This window comes from Solea senegalensis, linkage group LG7 (assembly GCF_019176455.1).
Source record: "Solea senegalensis isolate Sse05_10M linkage group LG7, IFAPA_SoseM_1, whole genome shotgun sequence".
Taxonomy (NCBI): domain Eukaryota; kingdom Metazoa; phylum Chordata; class Actinopteri; order Pleuronectiformes; family Soleidae; genus Solea; species Solea senegalensis.
Genome location: NC_058027.1, coordinates 12,742,603 through 12,761,945, shown reverse-complemented (window position 1 = coordinate 12,761,945; position 19,343 = coordinate 12,742,603). Strand labels below are relative to the sequence as shown.

General features: G+C 39.8%; 1 protein-coding gene across 2 annotated transcripts in view; it reads right to left on the bottom strand.

Annotated features, from left to right (window-relative positions):
* LOC122772525 (MAM domain-containing glycosylphosphatidylinositol anchor protein 1) overlaps positions 1 to 19,343 on the bottom strand; it is a 138,444-nt gene that overhangs the window by 67,109 nt on the left and 51,992 nt on the right. For both annotated transcript variants that reach the window (XM_044030668.1, XM_044030669.1), the window contains exon 4: positions 15,601 to 15,775. In XM_044030668.1, coding sequence (XP_043886603.1) covers positions 15,601 to 15,775 — 175 coding nt within the window. The remainder of the gene's footprint in view (positions 1 to 15,600; positions 15,776 to 19,343) is intronic.

The window sequence follows — 19,343 nt, the reverse complement described above, 5'->3', positions numbered from 1 at the left end:
AAAAGTAATGCTGTAACTTGTAAGTGCAATTCTTTACCTGCAACAGCCGTAAAGAATTTAGCCTGTGACTGTTATTCTTTTTAGCAGTGCTACTGTAAAAATCCTTGAAACATTCTAAACATCCAAAGTTTTGCACCTACTTCAATTTTCTTTGAAGAACTTTATTTTGAAAGTGTTACAGCTGTCCCTTACCCTAAAAATAACTGAGCAGGGTAGAATAATTTTACTGCATGAATATTTACTGAAATAAATGAATAAACAAATAGGAGTACCATACCGCATACCAATCACAAGTTATTAATGATGCTGCTGCAGCAGAGAGGATGAAGAATTCTGAACAAAAGGTCCAGAGCAAATGACCTCCCCAAAGACGTCCGCACACGGAGATTCGGACAATTGCATAAGCATTATGAGCCAAACTCTTAAGACTTGGGTAAAACATCAAGTTTGAGCCAGAAACTGAATGAACTCTAACTATCTTACATCCGGTGCAATGCGGCAAACAGCAAAGGTTAGTTTTCAACTGGCTCAGTTGTTATTTTCATGCGTTGTGTAGGTAGCAGCTGCACGTGTGTTCCTCATTATGCCCATGGGTCAGTTGGTCTTAAAATGAGGTGTGGTCAGGCGAATTGCTATCTTGAGGCAGCAGAAAGTCACTGTGCCACTGGCTAACAAAAACCTGGTCTTATGATGCAGTATTGTCATGCTTATTCAAACAGCACGTCATGCCTGGTTCACACTAGATGTGCGGCATGTGGATCACTGCTATGCTGCGGCTCGCATGTGTGTGAAAAATAGTTTAAAAAATACAATATTTAAGTTTTTCATGTATTCAGATTCAGCCTTGACACTAAAACTAATCTTCCCTCTGTTTGTTTTCGATGGGAGCCGAACATCATGTGTGAAAAACAGGCGAGACTTTCGCATCTACGATTAGGTTTTGAGCATGTCTCATGTGTGCAGTGTTTAACGCGCTTTTCAAAACTGAAATTATGCCAGAACACAGCAGCAATGCACACACGATGTGAGCCGGGCCATTTAGATGTGCCAGCAAAGGCAGGTTGCTTCAGCGCTCCTCCTCCTCCTCCCCTTCCTCATCAACTATATGTAATCCCTTATGCTGTGCAGTCTAATAGAGTTGTTGATGGGACATAGGATCCATAGAAGGTGGAGGTAGACGGCCCACCTGCCAAGGACCATGTACCCATAACATGGAAAGTGGGTGCTGGCTGCTGGGGCTGCATCCCCCTCCTGCACAGACACAGATGTGCATCCTTCAGATCTCAACAGTGAGGTCACACGACTCATATTTGCTGCTGTCCTTCAGCTGAGAATCTAAATATCATGCAAAGTGTCTCACACATTACATCTTAAATGTATGAAGCAACAATTATTTGTATCATACTCTCACATTATGTGAGAATTTGTGCTCCTGCCTTATCACCATTGAATGACGGTGCTTGTTCATAACATCAATCCTGACTTGGGGTTACACATTTCTTTGAAGTTCCAAAACTTTGTTTTGAAACTCTGCTTTTTCAGCTGTGATTTTTTTTTTTTATCCTACATGTATTCTGCTCACGTGTTTTCCTCTTGCACAAGCAGATCCGTCTCCTCCTCAGAAGAGAATAATTTACTTCAACTGTTTCCTACATTCACCACTGAAATAGCTATGCACCTGACTCTTAAAGGAAAAGGCAAACCCAACACTGATTGATTTATTGTAGGAGACGGATCTGACGTTACATCCAAACTCACCTCTAAATAATTCAGACACTAATGGCGCTTTTTCACTACTTGGTCCCAGCGTGACTTGACTTGACGTGGTTATTTTGCTTTTCCATTAGCGAAAGTACTTTTTGTTAGTACCTGCTTGTAAGTGAGCCGAGCTGATACTATGCGTGATGCCGTCAGCCGGCCACCGATTGGTCAGAGTGTCGGCACTGGAAGAGGCATGAGCAAGAAGTCCGACAACAATCAAACCGGACAATGCCAAACTGTGGATCAGTTAAAACGATTTCAAATTTGTGAAACTGTGCGTTAATCTCCAACATTTAGCAGGGAAATGTTGGATGTTGCTACAAACGGATCCGGTCCAGCCTACATCCAGGACATGATCAAAACCTACACCCCAGCCCGCCCACTCCGCTCTGCATCGACAAACCGGCTCGCTGCCCCCTCACTGAGAAGATCGCAGAGGCACTCGCAGAACTCGAGACTGTTCACTGTCCTCGCTCCCAAATGGTGGAACGATCTCCCCATCGACATCCGGACAGCTGAAAGCCTCCACATCTTCCGCCGCCGACTAAAAACACATTTCTTCCGACTCTACCTCGACTAAGACGACAAAAAAACAAAACTTGTACATCGCACTTATGACTAGCACTTCATAGTTTGATCTACTTGAAGCTCTTACTTACTTCTAGCTCTTATTTGTACCCAAATGTTTAAATGCACTTTTGTAAGTCACTTTGGATAAAAGCGTCTGCTAAATGACATGTAATGTAATGTAATGGAAATGTCTAAAATCTCAGTATTTAACTGAGGAGTCTGGTGTATTTAGCAACTGGTCATGCAGGAAGTATACTGAACTATTCTGTGAACAAATATTTTTAATTAACTGATAATAATGATTCAGTACACCGAAAACAACTGCTTTACAAGTCAATAAAAAGTATGTAACTTACTGTTACAGCTGGACATGGCCTAATGCACTTGTGCTATAGTTCATCTAAATATGGCCTTTGAGTCATTTACTATAACCAACTCAAGACACAAGAAAAACAAAACATCATTGGTCCATCATTGGTAACCAAAGAACAAGCAAGAGCGAGGTGCACATTTGGGGGTTTTGTCCTCTGGTACTGCACTTTTAAAAAACTTACAGGCAATACTCTGTTTGTCATTCTATAAAACTGCATGCAAGGAGCATGAGTAGGTGATAACCCTAACCCCCATACAAACACGGACACACTGACATCATGGACGATGCACAATACAAGGGCTGATACCCCACCCATCCATCAGCCATGGTCCACATGTAAAACTGTGCTCTGTTGTTATGCTATTATAGATGTTTTAAATTTGCATTTCTTTTAGGTTTTTTATAATTGTTGAAGCATCTGATACCAGACTAATATCCGTGAGAACAGATAATAATGTCTTATCTTATCTTAGACTGTGAACACTCTCTAAGACTTTTAACATCAGCGTAGAATGATTTTCATTTTACAAGATTTGAAACCTAATTTTTAACACTTATTGACTTGTTTAATTATTCAAATTTGCCAAGGTGATTAGTAACACTTTTTCCCCTTGCAGTTGAAGTGCCTTTTTCTTTGTCAGTATTACCACCTGCTGCTTCCCAATCAAGCTGAAAGTGGCCCCAGATTAACCGATCAATTACACTTACAGTGCAACTAGCACAATCACAAAAGTGTCAAAATCCACAGTATTTTATGAGTCAGCAAAATACCTGCCATGTGGGGGTGGCCACTCTAAGACTTGATTATTTCTTTTTTCCCCATAGGCCCAGTGTGAATTACTGCTTACATAATTGCCACTAGTGCATTATCCTCCCGAGGACCCAAATGACCTCTTACAATAGAAAGAATAGGACACGAGCAGGAGAGAGGACATCATTCTTGCATAATGTCCTAAGTAATGGTCCAATGCAATTGTACAGTGACAGGATGTCTGAGGGATAGAGGCAATGATACAAGTAAACACTGCTGATGTTCTATATGAGGACACCACACACAGGAGGACATAAAGCAATGCACACGTCCACATCTGAACATGTGGAGTGCATAATGGAGTGAAAGGAGGAAACAAATAGAAATACAGTCAGAAATTAAAACTAAATCAACAGCAGCACATTAAAAACGAGCCTATAGCCTCCATGAAAACATTGACAGAATACTGTAAAAGGTTTGACCTATAGCAGTCCCACAATGCAAATCAGTGTCATTTGTAAGTGTTGCTTAATGTGAGATTTTATGTTTAGCACATTTGGGAGAATTAGAGCGTTTTAACTATTACCCGTAATTATATCACTGCCATTAGACAAATTGGTGAACTTTAATCCATCATTTCATTCAAATTATAAGGGATAGTGAAACAATGTGTGTGTGTGTGTGTTCCTATAAAACAGCCTCCACCCTGCCACCTTAACACCCCCCTTTACCAATAGATCCATTAGTTAAAGGTCTGAGTGAGTCTGTCTTTAACTATAGAGACTGGATTGGGTTAGAGAAGAGAGAACATCCACCAGTGTCCGTTCACATGAGCTAATACTTCTCATGGTTCAAGTGTAAGAAATGTTGGCAAATACCAATTTAACTACAGTATATTATTTCTAATTATTTACAGTCTTTTTATGGTTGGTTCCTTTTTTAGTTTGGACCAAACACAGTTGCTAATATCAAAATGGACTGAATGAAGTTACATGTTGATGGTTTCACAATGAAATCCTACTGAATAACAACATGCCCACATATTTACATTCATGTGATTAGTAATCTTCACAATTTTGATCTATTTTATCTTGTTATTTGGAGACGGGGTTTTTCTGAGATAAAAAAGACTTTAAAACATAATACTATTCTGGTGTTTGATAAAGTATGCTATGATAAAGAAATAAGATGCAAATCAAATACATGCCTGAGAACAATTTCAATAATGTTGAAATGATTATGATTAACATACCATAATGAGAGGACACAACGGTCCTGTGAATAGTCATTGTCACTGTTATCATTTAATGTAATTTATCCTTTGGGGCAACAACAACAAAAACAACTGTGACCTCCACATACAAGAAAGGAGGATGATCTTCAACAAGTCAAGCTGACCATCAGCTGATGTGGTTCCCACACTAATGTGAAGTATTATTTTTGTCTTCTTTGTTTGCTTCAAAATGTGACGTGTGCACACACACACACTGGCTGTGCACGATGACGGATGTTGTTAAAGCACGACCCTTGCCTAAAGTACAAATCAAAAGCTTTTAATATAAGGCTGAGGGGTCAAAGGGCAGCGAAGAAGAAGGACTTACGCAAGAGCAGCGAGGACCTGAGCGCCGCCCCGGTGGCCACACGCTTTCCTGCCTACGGGAGAGTGGTGTTACGTGACGCTGGATTCAAGAGGCCCACGCGCAGATATTCGGACCCATTTTTGACACTGTCAATGACAAACTGACATCATGCCGCACAAGTTTGTCATCACCGAAACAGAGTCGGGAGACTCAAGACCATCCGACAAATCATCCAACAGCATCTCCTTATGATATTAGGCTAAGTCATTATGCAAACAAACATATAGCTACTATATTAAATTGTATGCACTGGACAATCTGTCTGTGAGTCTAAGTAGTAGAAAGGTAAAGTAAGGTAATTATTCAATACACTATAGTCCTGTCCCAGTACCTATGATAGTGTCTATAGATATTCTGTGCACTCGACCACACTGACAAAAAAAAAAATCATGAGGACCAGGACAATAGCTACCTCATCTCATCATATTCCTCTGCCTTTCTATATCTATGACACATGTCTCTTTAATTATATAATACAATCCACGGAAGATGTAGGACTATATTTAATTTGATAGAATGAGATCTATATTCTTCTTCTTTGAAAATATAGTCTGACCCTCTTCGGTGAAGTTCATTCATTGGAATATGAATATTCAATTCATTCATGTGTAAATATTTGCGTTTGCAAATGAAATTCACCTCAGTAGTCTATGTGATCTGACAATGATACAGTGATATTACAGCAGCAGTGGAGGTGATAACCATCACATTTTCCCATCTGGATCAAGGGGGAACTCAGAGTGTGAGCAAAACTATTTCATTTCCATATTTGACTGGAGCTGTGATAGTGGTAATGAGACTCTTTAAGATGCACAAGGAGAGCAAACAGCATGACTGACTGCCCTGTCTACTAATACTTTACCCATTAATATTGAGTAATAGATTGTACAGCTCTCAGTTGGCTATCTTTTATTTGCTAAGGTCATGTTGAATTCACACCCTTTTAATTGGTGGTCTGATTCCCTGTATGTCCACGCCGAGATGTAAAGGTAAACCAGCGAGGAGCAGGAAGATACTTATATAGCACTTTTCTTGTTACACAGTGATTAACAGCCTAATCAAGCCTAATCATATTATTACAAGGCGTTTTGCCTGATAAGGCAAGGAAAGAAAGAAGCAGTTCACACACTGAGCGAATACGAGGAAGAAATCTCTGACACAACCAGACTCAAAGATGTGCAGCATCTGCCTCCGTCGGTTGGGGTGAGGAGAGGTGGGGGACAGAAAGGGGAAGAGAAAAAAGTGAGGAGTAACAAGAAGAGATGAGAGATGGAGTCAACAAATGAATATTATCAGCAATCAAACAAACAATACAACAATACAAGTATGTTCAAGTAAAGCCAACAAGGCAGAGGGGAACCGAATATGACGCGGTGTTGTTGCGTCGCGGGAACAAAAATAATATGTTTTTGTTCCACAGAGTGGAGTCTGGCCACTGGCAATTATGTGAACTCATTTGGAGAATCTCAACGCTGATTGGTCATCACATCAGCGTGACTTTTCTCAAAAGCTGAAATATTTAAACACAAGCACCAGGCGCAATATGTGCGACAGACATGATGGTCGCTGCATGCCAATCCCGTCTATTGGGCACTCGGCCCGGCCAGCGAGAATACCGCGTCTGTGCATTGACTTTGTATGTAAAGTTGTTGCTGGATACATTTGCATTGCGTCCACAGCATTAGCCTTCGCAATGAAAAGAAAAAAGGTAAAAATGACACAAGGTAAGATGGTGGACAGTTGGTGCCAGGGCATTAAGACATTTAAAGCTAAGTAATAAGATGCTTAAACTGTCCTCACTGTTTCCACTGCACTTTGTACATTTAGAAGAAATTTGATTTGTGTGTGTGTGTTTTAATGTGATTACTCTGAATTTATAGCATGGTTTGAATTTGTTTCTTGTAATCATTACTGTCTTTCACTGTGAGGTTCAAGTGCACTGCTGCAGCAGCTCACGCTGTACACATCACATCTATAAAAGTCTTAGATATTAGATATTTTCCAGATCAAACAATGTGAGCTGCAGTAATATTAACAGTCATTCATTGTTGTTGGTTTCCATCATGTGAAGGAGACGTTTATGTTTGTTATCATGTTACTATTGCTCCACTAATGCATCATCTTGTTCAACAAAAAGTGGCCCCCTTTTCACATATGGCTTGAATAATTAGTCTTCTGCACATGAGGAAAGGGAGCATGTGCTCCCTGTTTACCATAACTTGAAGGCAAATTATTATGAGCTGCACAAACATGCTCTATATACTGTACATTCAGTGCCCTGTATGTAATGTGGCAGCTGGTGTGACCGAAAGCTTCTCTGCTGTGCGGTTGCTTTTATGTGGACCCCTAAACCTGACAAGCACGGCACTGCCATACATCAGTTAACAGATATAGTTTTACTTGTGTAGCCTTTGATACTGACTGCCCCAGACATCTACTGAAAACTCACAATGCACAAATCACCATGTCAATGCTCAGTCTTCTTACTGGACTATTTTGATGTGAAGATACAAAAAAAAAAAAAAAGGAAACCTGCAAAGTAGGTGAAGGTGAAGATTTTGTGTTTCAGAATGTCTATTCATCAAGTAACCCCCTCAGACAGCAAGGCCATGTCTGTGGTATTTCTTATCTCTTTAATTCTCCTTTTCACACAATAATGCATGATGGTCTCCGTCATAATGGAGAGGAATGGTATAATATCAAGGCGCAGGCTTTAACTACAAATTGTATTCAGCATTTGCAGGCTGAAACACACTCACACTTTCATAGCCAATTACAAAAATTAAAAAACGAAATGAAGTGAAGTGTTTTCAAATAAAATACAAAAATACTTTCACAAAAAAAAAAAAAACACATTAAAGACCAACCTTCAAGTATTGAGACAGTAGGAAAGTACAACCTGAATGAACAGGAAAATGTACTGCAATACAAGGATGTGCCCCCCTGAAGTCTAAAGAGGTCACCTTGATAAACAGATAAATAAGTATTTATCTAGCACACAAGACTATATGCACTTATCTTAAGGTTTCGGGTCCAAATCGTTTTTCTGTTCCATTTCAGCCCCATCAAATTGCTTTGTTGTCTAAATTGTATTCACTGGAGGTAATGAATAGCCAGGCAAATTCTCCAGTTCAGCTGACCTGAATATGGAAGACGAGACCCACACATGAAAACTCCAGCTGGGTTTAAATCCACAGCCTTAGAGTGGTAACGGTTCCAACTATTTGGCAGAATTATGTAAATATGTTGTTCTTATATTTATATTTTTTATTATAAATATATATATATATATTATTCTTACAAAAAGCCATTTTCTGTTTGTCTCTTGTAAACTGCTCTGCGTGCCTTAAATAGCCCCTCAGGGACAAACAAAATCCTTTGAATCTTGAACCATAGAGTATTTCCTATGCATCGCATACCATTATTACGTGAGCAAAGTTGACTGAAAGATTCTCTAATGTTACAGCACCAATACAATTGTCAGAGAGCGAGAAGGAAGGAGGAAGACGGACCTTGGTGTGGACAAATGAATGCCTCTCATGCAAGCTGAAGAAAATGTACTGCAGATATTCTGTTGTATGTACAGCATTACGCAAAGCACATTAAACCTGCTTGTGGAGCAGTGATACTGTGAGTGTGCTTTCATGTATATGCACCATAGAGCACTGATGAGAAGTTAAACATTACAGTGTGAATGACTGAGTACATCAAGTCCCACAAGTGTGAATACATGTCAACAAGCCTAACTAGATTGATTTATTTATTTATTACTTTATTACTTAAAGCAATGTTTGCACTTTGTCAATATCTTTGACTGAACAAGACTCAATTTCCCTTCATCGAGATAAAGAACAGTATCAGGCTTCTCTGCACTAATGTGGATTCATTCCTGTTTGATAAGTGACAAGTTGCTACCAGCAAGAAGTAAATGGATGAAAAATAAAAACACAATAAGAAGGTCTGACATTTTAATTTCTATTTAATCTACTTTTGTATTTTTTTTTTTTTTCCCAAACAAAGATATTACTTTTACATACCAGAATGATGTATGTTAAATGATGATCTGGATCAATCCATCAGATCATTCAAGCAGCAATTTCGCAGATGTCAATACTAATGAGAGTGCTCTGGTCAGGATTATTATTAGTATTTCTCTGTTACCTAATTAGAAGAATTGTTATTTAACTGTGCTATATAATCATTTAAATGAACTTAGTTCCACAAACATGACAGAATGCTGTTCTCTCCTTGATATTAATTCACTTTACTTACACAAGCTGCACACTCGAGCGAGCCCAGTCCGAATTAGTCTGACCATTTCTACTAAAAAATCTTTTACTTCAATCCGATTAATACCCACTTCACTAAAGAGTTATTAGTTTTCTTCAGACATATCATGTGGAGGATACGGTGGTAGAAGATGAAGTTCTTAGAAAAATACAACACAAGGAATGGCGCTGTCTGCACCTCCACAACTAATTCCGTTGTAGAAAAAGTATAAATATAGTTTCAGTGATTTCTCTGACAACTGAACTGGCTGAAAAAAATCAGCCTTTTATTTATTTATTTTTTCTAAATGACACACTGATTTGACTGTAGGTCAATATCATGTTTATGCCCACAGGATAAGTGTGTTTTATAGTATTCTTACTTCATTACACACAATTGTATTTGGTAAATACTGAAATTATTGTATTATACTGATCTGTTCCACTCACATCTGTCCATTGGATATATTATTACCAAAGAAAAGCAGTAGCATACTGTGGGGTTCCAGTCAGGGCCTTCAGTTATTAAAAATAAATTAAAAAAAACAACGACATAGAGCACACGTACACCACTGTGCATCTATAGGCCACATCTTCCACTATATGACACAAAAACAAGCTTCCACATAAGCATAGGCGTCAGCTACGCGGCGGAACACGTCCCCGGCACTATTTATGATCAACAGTTTTGTCCTCACCACTGCTAAAAAATGTTATAAATATATCATTAACACTCCAACTATAATTTCCTTCTTTTCTCCAAACGATCGCCGTGAAAAGCGCACACGAAGGTGATCAGAAACATGATGGATCAGTGGTGTTAATGCAGTGATCATAGTTTACTTCAAAACCCGCCAAAGGTTCAAACGTCGTTGACTACAACAGCGGGGGCTAGCGCCAGACACGTCGCTGGGCCTGGGGCGTTCTGTCACTATGATATCACATTTTGATTGACTGACGACACACGTCAGTCAAAGTTATAACCAAATAGGAAATGGCAGCTTCGACGAAAGGCCAGCAATACTACAAGAGCAGGGCCACGGAGCTATGATGCGTTTAAAGACATTATGGAAAATCCAGCTCTGCTTCATAAAAAATAACCATATTCTTTCTGGAAATATAATCATAACATACTGAAAAAGTAATTGATTTCAGACACGTGCAGACACACATTAATTTGATTATTTAAAAAAAAAAATAATAATAATAAAAAAATACTTTTTTGATATTGTCAGGCCCTGAAGAAAAGTAAATGCTGAAAAACACAACACTAATGCACAGTCACATTCCTACGGAGTGTGCAGGACTCACTTGATCTGTTAAATGTTTTATGTAATTGTGTGCTACAGACCAAATCAAATCATATAACTAGGAATGATGATACTAATTTTTGAAAAACAACCATATATACCACTATATATCAAACTGCACATCTTTAATAACAAGGCAGCGTGGGGAAAAAAAGTATTACTCCCTCAGAGAGAGAGCGACATAACTAGACCAAAAAAAGAAATATATATTAGACAAGCAGCCAATAAGTTACACAGAGAAAGAGGAGGATTGAGTGTGAGGGAGTGGAAGATTAACAGAGAAATTTAGGAAGGACAGAAGACAAGAAGGTGTGAGATGATAAGTAAAGGAACAAAACGGTTGGTGTTGATTTTGGTGAGTCACAGTGTCATGTGGCGGACAATGAACAGGTTTTTAGGTACCTGTTTACACGTCTCACTTCAACTGTTTTAAACCACAGTTTCTGGGTCACAGTGTGTGTGTGTGTGCGTCTTGAAATGAATACTGTACAAGTATTCATTTCGCGTGTCCTCGCTTTTGCATGTTTTGTTTCCATTTTTACTACAACTGTCCATTCCTCCTCTTTTTTAATTAATTAAACCATTTCTGTCTGGAAGCACAGAGCTCATGTTGTGACACTCTGTTGGCTGTATGAGTGTGAAAGAATTGTAGTTCTATAAACACGTCATCACGGACTCAGAACTGTATTGTCTAAACTTATAACTTGATATAATTGTTGTATTTCTGCTCCAGGTCTCTCTCTTCTGTCTCTATACCTCACCTCCCTCTTGTCCTTTCTCTCCCCCATCTCTCCTCTGTCCCCCATTTTTCCTTTCACCCCAACCGGACAAGGCAGATGGCTGCACATCTTTGAGTCTGGTTCTGTCAAGAGTTTTTTTGGGTTGGGTTTGTCTGTTTCTCTATAATATGTACAGTGCCTTGAGATGTTGTTATTTGGCGCTATATAAATAAAACTGAACTGTGTGTGTGTGTGTGTGTGTGTGTGTGTGTGTGTGTGGGTTTCTCCGGGTTGTCTCTGTATGTGGCCCTGTGATGGACTGGCGAGCTGTCCATGGTGTACCCCGCGACCCCTCATGTGGAGAATAAAGCTGTAGAAAAAGGATGAATGGATGAACTGAGAAGTGTGTCAGTGTGTGAGAGAGAGATATGTGGATGCACCTGCACCATCCTTTAATGTGAGTCAGATTTGCTGTCTTTGACAATGATCTTGACTCACATTTTGACAAAAGCAAAAACAACTACTATGCGTAAAAAAAAAAAACAACCAAAAAACTGTTTGGTCACAACATTGCCACCAAACCTTGAAAACATCATTAATTAAACACTTTTGCACTTACCTTGATGTGCCCCCGAAGAGAGTGATGGATCCACAGACAGGAGTTTAATTTGTGTAAAACCTTTTTTCTCAATAATGACTTCTTTTTTTTTATCCCAAGTCATTGTTTGGGTTTCTGAACCAAGTCCATCCCATCGGTAGAGGTTACAGAAAGTTACACCCCGCCTGCTCACTGCCCCACTCCCTCGGTGGTTAGAGTGCCAGGTCACTAGTCAGGTGGTGAGGGAGATCTGACAGGGGAAGATGGTTGTTGTGCAGGAACAGGTGGATGAGGTGTTGATGAGGTGTTGATGAGTGGAAAGTCTTAGTGCAGCTACTCTAAGTGGCCGCACATTAATGTAAAGGTTGATATAATGGCTTTTAAATCTAATTGGAAAAGGGAAAAATTGAAATTGAGCTGGGCAGTAATTCGTTGATAATATTAGATAGATAGATAGATAGATAGATAGATAGATAGATAGATAGATAGATAGATAGATAATATATAATAATATTAAGTAAAACATGGTGAATAAATAACTTATATACAAACTAGGTCCACAGTTTGAAAGTAAAACTAGTTTATAAACAGCGAGAGAAAAGGAAAAGGTAGTGGGACAGACAAAAACAACTGGAAGAAATATTTGGATGCAGGTAGAAAAACCAAAATGGGAAAAAAAGAAAGTGAATGACTGAGTAAGACAGAGACAGACTGTCAGCATTAGAAATATATGAGTGACTTGTATGTGCCTGCAATTCAAAGCAGAATATTAAATGTGCCTTTGCTCCAATAGTGAAACTCTCCACCCATTTTCTCTGGCATCTCTTCGGCTTCCATCCATCAATCACTTTTTTTCTCTTCATTTTTCCCCGTTACTCCAACTTTCACACATGCGTGCACTCACACGGTGACTTTAAATTGTCTGTGTGTGTGTGTGTGTGTGTGTGCTTTGTACAGTATATGCATGATTTGAGTGACGCACACTGAGTTACTCAGTGTGAATCGTCATGCACCCGCATAAAAACAACGTGAGTGGGGGAGGCTACGTGTGAATGAGTGAGAAGGAGAAACGTGTGCATGTTGCATGCGTGTGTTTCTTGTTTGCATTCATGTGATTGTATGAAGCCACAGTTGTCGGGCAGATGTGACCTCATGTGTTCAGTTGAGCCTCGCAGATGTGAGGAGAAAGATGCCAGCTGATGTCTGTCTGTCTAAATCTATGTCTCCCTCCTCTCACATTATTTTATAACTTATAAAATGTGTGATTGAGAAAAATGAAGGGCTATAAGTAACTGCATGTTCTGCCCTCTTCTCTAATAACTGCTCTGTTGAAGGTGCTCTGTTCTCTCTCTCCCACCACCTTTCCCTCGGTAAATCACAAAAATCCAACTTTTCTATTTTTTTTCTACTATCTATAAGGGACGCACGATATTTTCGTCATGATATCGGTATCGGCAGATACTGGATGTTAAACACATTACCGGATATCGGCAAACATACCAAGATCTGCCAATGACTAAATAGGCAGCAAACTCCTCCAGTTCTATCTACAACATTATTTATTTTGCTCAATGAAGAAAATGTATATCTATATCTGCTGAGTCATGAGTAGGCATATCGGCATATTAGATTTCTGCAAAAAGTTCAATATTGTGCATCCCTACTATCTATCCCTCCTCTTTTTGTCAATTCATTTTCCTACTTGGCCTGCATATCTAATAAAAAGGACCAAGTCCAAGTCAAATCCAGCCCACTTGGCCTGAGCTAATTGCTACATCATTCTAGCAGTGAAGTCGCCCTGTGTAGAAACCATGGTTGATTGCCACTGGGTCTAACGCAGCATGGGTGATAGCAAATTGAACAATAACTGGCCATCAGAGCTGGTTATTTTCTCAAAGATCCTGTCACAACTGCACTCACAGTACAACCTATTTACTACCCAGGACCCCTACAATTACCAGCTCCACAGCAGGGGCCGAGCAAGCACCTGGGGAGAGCTAACGCCATCAACAGAGAGGGAACAGGAGGAGAAGACAGAGAGGATGAGCCCACATACGGTCTGTGTGTCTGTGTATGCATTGTCAAACCACACCGTGTCTTTGATAAATAGTACATTTGACTAACTGTCTACATGCTTAAGAGGTCAAATTTCACCAGCTTATGCTGAAATTCCTATTATGTGCATGGTTGGTATTTGCTGAGTCTACCATTAGTAGTACATGTAGTTTGAGCAGTGACAGGATGAAGTGTTGTACTGTACAAAAGACAAAAGCAAGTGAAGAAATAAATTCAAAGGGATGGGATATTATGGCGGCTCTTAGAAAATCTGCTTTTCTTTAGTCTGTATGTAAAATGATTGACTCATTGAAGGAAGGAGCTAAAGAGATAATGGATAAGGATTTTAGGGTGCTGGGAATTAAACACAAGTGATGTGTTGGTGAACAGTATGTATGGGAATTATCTACCTGTCACCATGACCTGGCCCCTGACTCACAGGGACAGTAGGACAGTGAAACAAGCAGCAGCACAGGGCCCCTACAACACAACACTGCTTCTCAACCGTGAGGGTTCCATTATGAACACGATGCCCTGACTCAAAGAGAGATGGGCCTTGAAAGTCAACTGAAAATTCAATTTGAAATTCAATATTTTCACAATGTTAACGACAGTTAAATGAGGAGAGACACATTTACAGAGTTTCACACTAACCCTTGACTGCACAGAACACATTTTGAAAGCTTTTTCATAAAAAAATGATGATGGTGCAAGGAATAAGGACACCAAACTATTCAATTATCATACTCAATCAAACGGCTAAATCAATTAGTACAGCATCACAACTAATGTGAAGAAGCAGCTCTGATGGTGCAGAGCCTTACACTTCACTTCTTGTCTTGTTCATCTTCCTACAACATCAGTAGATCTGCATCTCTCCCCAGCACTACAGCTAATGTTGCGCGTGACACTGGAAAATGTCTGGTGCCCGAGATCAAATTCATTTTAAAAATGTACAGCAAAACAAAGGTTTGTTATGCAGCCAAATAGTAATTTACCTATGACGTTAAGTGGTGTCAAATCAGTCAAATGAGGAGACATGGGTTGGTTGAGAAACAGTCGGCTAGGGGGCCTGTACTGCCTGGATTAACTGTTAGAGAACTCTGAGAATAACCCGCAGACTTCACTTCTGTCCAGGAGTATCTGTTTTGACGGATTGGTATGTCCTCTAATGACCTTAATTGGCAGAACACACTCCTCTGTTGTAGACTGTATTCTACAAACATGAAGTGCACTGGAATTGAGATGTTAGTTTTTAATGTGTTGCGCCCTCTTATCTATACCCTTCCCTAATAGTGAGATTCTATTTGATCTATCCTCTTTCCCCCTAATCCCCCAACTATGCTTTTCATCATCTCCACGGTAAGTCATCAGATACTCCTGGAAGCCATTCCCACCTGAAATCTCATCATCAATCTGTCTTTCATCTTTACTCCTCCAATCTTTCTATCTCTCCCTGTGTTGGTCGTCTCTAAAATGGGAATGGCTATAGTGAAAGTCAGATGTGGTCTAGAAGTGGAAAGACTTTTTTCCCACTTTCTTCCTGCCCACTTACATTGCACATCTACGCGGATGGACTTGATGGCAGCCACCCCCACCCCGTTGTCGGCCTTGCAGTAGTAGCGACCCCCCTGCACCCTCTGGATGCCCTTGATACGCAGGGTCTCATTGTAGATGGATGTCTCTTGGAACTTTTCTGATGCACTGCCCGCTGTCTTCGTCCACCGAACCTGAAGATAGCGAGAGACAAGAGGGGGGAAATGTTGAATCCACAAAGACACTGTAGGTGAGCGTGAAATGCACCGAGGGACAGAATCAGTCAAATTGAAATGGAAGAACGTTGAGACGGCGACAGAGAGAACTGCTGAGAGAGGCACTTCGACGACTGGATTTCACAATGTCAGAACTACAAATAAATCATAACGTGTATTCGTGGCATTATGTCTCTTTGTTGTAACAAAGAAAAATGTGTGAAATGAAGTACTTAAAGTGGCAATTTATAATGTTGATTGAAGAGTAACAGCAGGCTGAAAAAGCGGTGAGTGATTATCCTCTCTATTTGAGAACTATTAGTTCTGGTTTTCATCTGGAAGTATCTCAAATCATAGCAGGAAGTCGTAAAAATGTAAAGTATAGCCAACCACTACCTTTTTTAAATTATTCATAATTTCTTATTTCATTTCAACATGGGCTTACATGTAATAATTGGAAATGTGAATTTAAAGGTAATCCACAAAATACCCAACACAAAAAGTCTGTTTTTGTCAAAACTACAGTCAAACACATTAGCTTTCTTAAAGTGATTTTGATTAGTAGTTTAGTAAAAATAGTAGTGTGTGGGTAGGACAGACAGCATCTTATTGTCTTGGGGCATGTCATTAAATTGTCTGACTAACACAAAAATGACAAAATGCCTTTATCTTTTTATCCTGGTGAAAAAAATCACAGTCTGCTCCAAAGAATCAAGCGCTGAATTTGAGGTGTCCATGATGCTGAACTCAGACCATCACGAGCTTTGACAAAATCTATTTGGCTTTTTCATGCTTCAATTATTCCATCTAGCTGTGCGAACACTGTGCGGCAGACAGCTACATGATACTCTCACTCAATTAATCAAATCAAACACACATCCCGAAACATCGCAGATGCATCAAAGCCTGAGAACACATCAGCACTGAGTTGTTTTTCTCGCCTCTGTATGCATGTCTGAGCAACTGTGTACAGTCCATTAATCCCTTTTAACCCTTCTGTCTGTTATGAACATTGACAAGACTATCAGCATGTCTTCCTGCGAACGTTTGGAGAGGATAATGGCAAAAGTGTCCCGACACACACAATGTGCAAATGTTTGCATGTAGAACTGTGTTTCCTGCACACTCTGCTTTAGTCCCTGATATGAACTGCACACAGTATCCGTGTCCAGAGAACATGTTCATGCAAATGAGAGTGTGTGTGTGTGTGTGTCTGTGTGCGTGTGTGTGTCTTGGTTAGAAAGCAGGTTGTATGGATTAGTGGATTATCAGGGCCTGTGTAAACGCTCCATGTCTGTTTATTCAGCTCTGTTTGTGGGAGGGATTTTGAGAAGGCGGACTGCCATTGATCAAACCAGCCAAGGTGAGCAATGAACCGAACCCTGTCTCTCCATGGTTTAGTGGCTCCAGTTTGTGTGTGTGTGTGTGTGTGTGTGTGCGGACCTTTGTGAGAGACAGAAAGGGGGAGAGTGAGTGAAAGTGTGCATCTGTGTTCCTCTGCCTGTATCCTATCAATTCAAGGATTAAAAGATACAACAATAATACAAATGACATAAATATTGTTTACTGCCATTTTGCCATTTGTAGACACATTTTAATTGCAGCATTGTGCGATACGGAACTTTGGAATATGGGAAAGTAGAACAAATTGAATATTTCAGTAAAAGCAGTTACTGCTTTTTTTATTGGTGTGTCCTTTTATTGTGGTTATGTGATGTCAGGGTAAAAGGAAACATGACATCATAGATTATTGTTGGATAAGGAAATGTATGGAATGCATGTAAGGAAACCGAGAAGGCACAAAAAAACGGCCCAAATTGGTGAGAAATACACAAGGTAAGGAAAAGCATGTGATTGAGGAAAAAGGATGTGTATATGTAAGTGAGATACATTTTTTTTCAGTAAGTGAGAGCAAGCTAGAAAGAGAATGAGAGGGAATGATATATAAAGAATTGCTGGCAGCAGTGTGATGGCAAGAGAAGAAGTGCTTCACACTGGGAGTTGTTCCACCAGGGAGGCAGATGAAGCAAAATGGAGAGAGGTGATATTGCGAATAAAGGGGATATTGTGTGCAATGCAGATGACAGCCAGGAGGCAGAGGAGCCTTTATCTGCCTGTGACACCAGCAGCTTAAAACCATCACCTGTGCGCTCTTTTTCCCGACCTCTCCCTTCACACCTCTTTCTTTTCTCTCCCTTCAATAGGCATGGGATGCTGCTCCGTCTTTTTTACACTCAGGTCTCAATGGATATGGGTCTGGATATCTCTCCCAGTCCCTTTTTCTTTTCTTTGCCTCGTCTTATTGTTATCCCTCTTTTTTTATCGCCTTTCCTCTTTCTGTATTAGCTAAACACTGAATAATAGATCTAGTGTTAAATTCATGTCCATTTACATGTGTAAAAACCTAATTTTTCCCATATTTTGTCCACCGTGTATGATGCATTTTTTGTGTCAGAGCTGTACTTAGAATGTAATGTGGAGGGAAGACTTAAGATCCCGTGGGATTTAGGTCGACATGAAGCAGGTTTTGTTTGCTGTTTCTGTATTCAGCTGGAGAGCTGCAAGCTGTCTAGGACACAGATGTAGAACGGAAACAGTGCAGAGAAAAGAGCAGCCTTGTCAGAGTTTTGCGGGGGAAGTTAGGGACCACTTTGTGTTTATATGTGATGGTGGGCGAATGGTGCCATTAGCCCATATGCAAAATGTGGTTATTGAAGAATGCACTAAAGCACTGACCAGAGCCAAGTGGGCCAGTAAATTTTCCATTAGTGGTCAAATGTTTTCTGATCATTATTTGCAGTAATCTCCTTTTACACAAGATCCTGTTGGTAATGCATCACACTTTATTCAGTCAAACGCTGCCTTTATAACACCAATAACCAAAGTGCCCAGTAAAGATATTTGGGTCTATGTGATGATTGAAATAAATGGGCTATATTTACTAGGGTAAAGTAAATGGTCTAAAGCACACAGTGTGTGTTTAGGGCACGTCCAAATTCACTTCTGCTTTACACAGAAAAGAACTGTTGCCGCCCCAGTTGTTTGTTTCAAAAAGGTTGTATTTTGGTTCTTAATTATCCATGGGTTTACAATAATGTGCAAGAAACCAAGTGAAGTGCTAAAGGCCACAGTAAGACAATACACCTACTATCTTGATAATGCACTCTTAAAATAACAGTGGCACCAATCTACATTTTAGTTGTTCAATTTTTTAATTACTTTCTGCTTCCTCAGGGTAATAAAAAGCTTTAGATGCACCTGGCAATGACTTGGGTACAGATGCATTCACGGTTTGAAAAGAAAACCTGGCTCTTGGAGTTGAAAATGTCCTTCACCAGCACATGATTCTGTTCATGTCAGTCAGGACAGTGTGACTATGACCCAGAATACACCCTAAAGCTAAATGAAACTCAGCCATCACTGATCTGATTATCTAGACCTGTGATTTTTCATTTCTGCCAAAATGATTGCCCATTGCATGGGTCTGGGATTCAGGTGAAAACATTATTAAAATCACATTTTAAAACAGTGCAAGTAGCAAACCGCA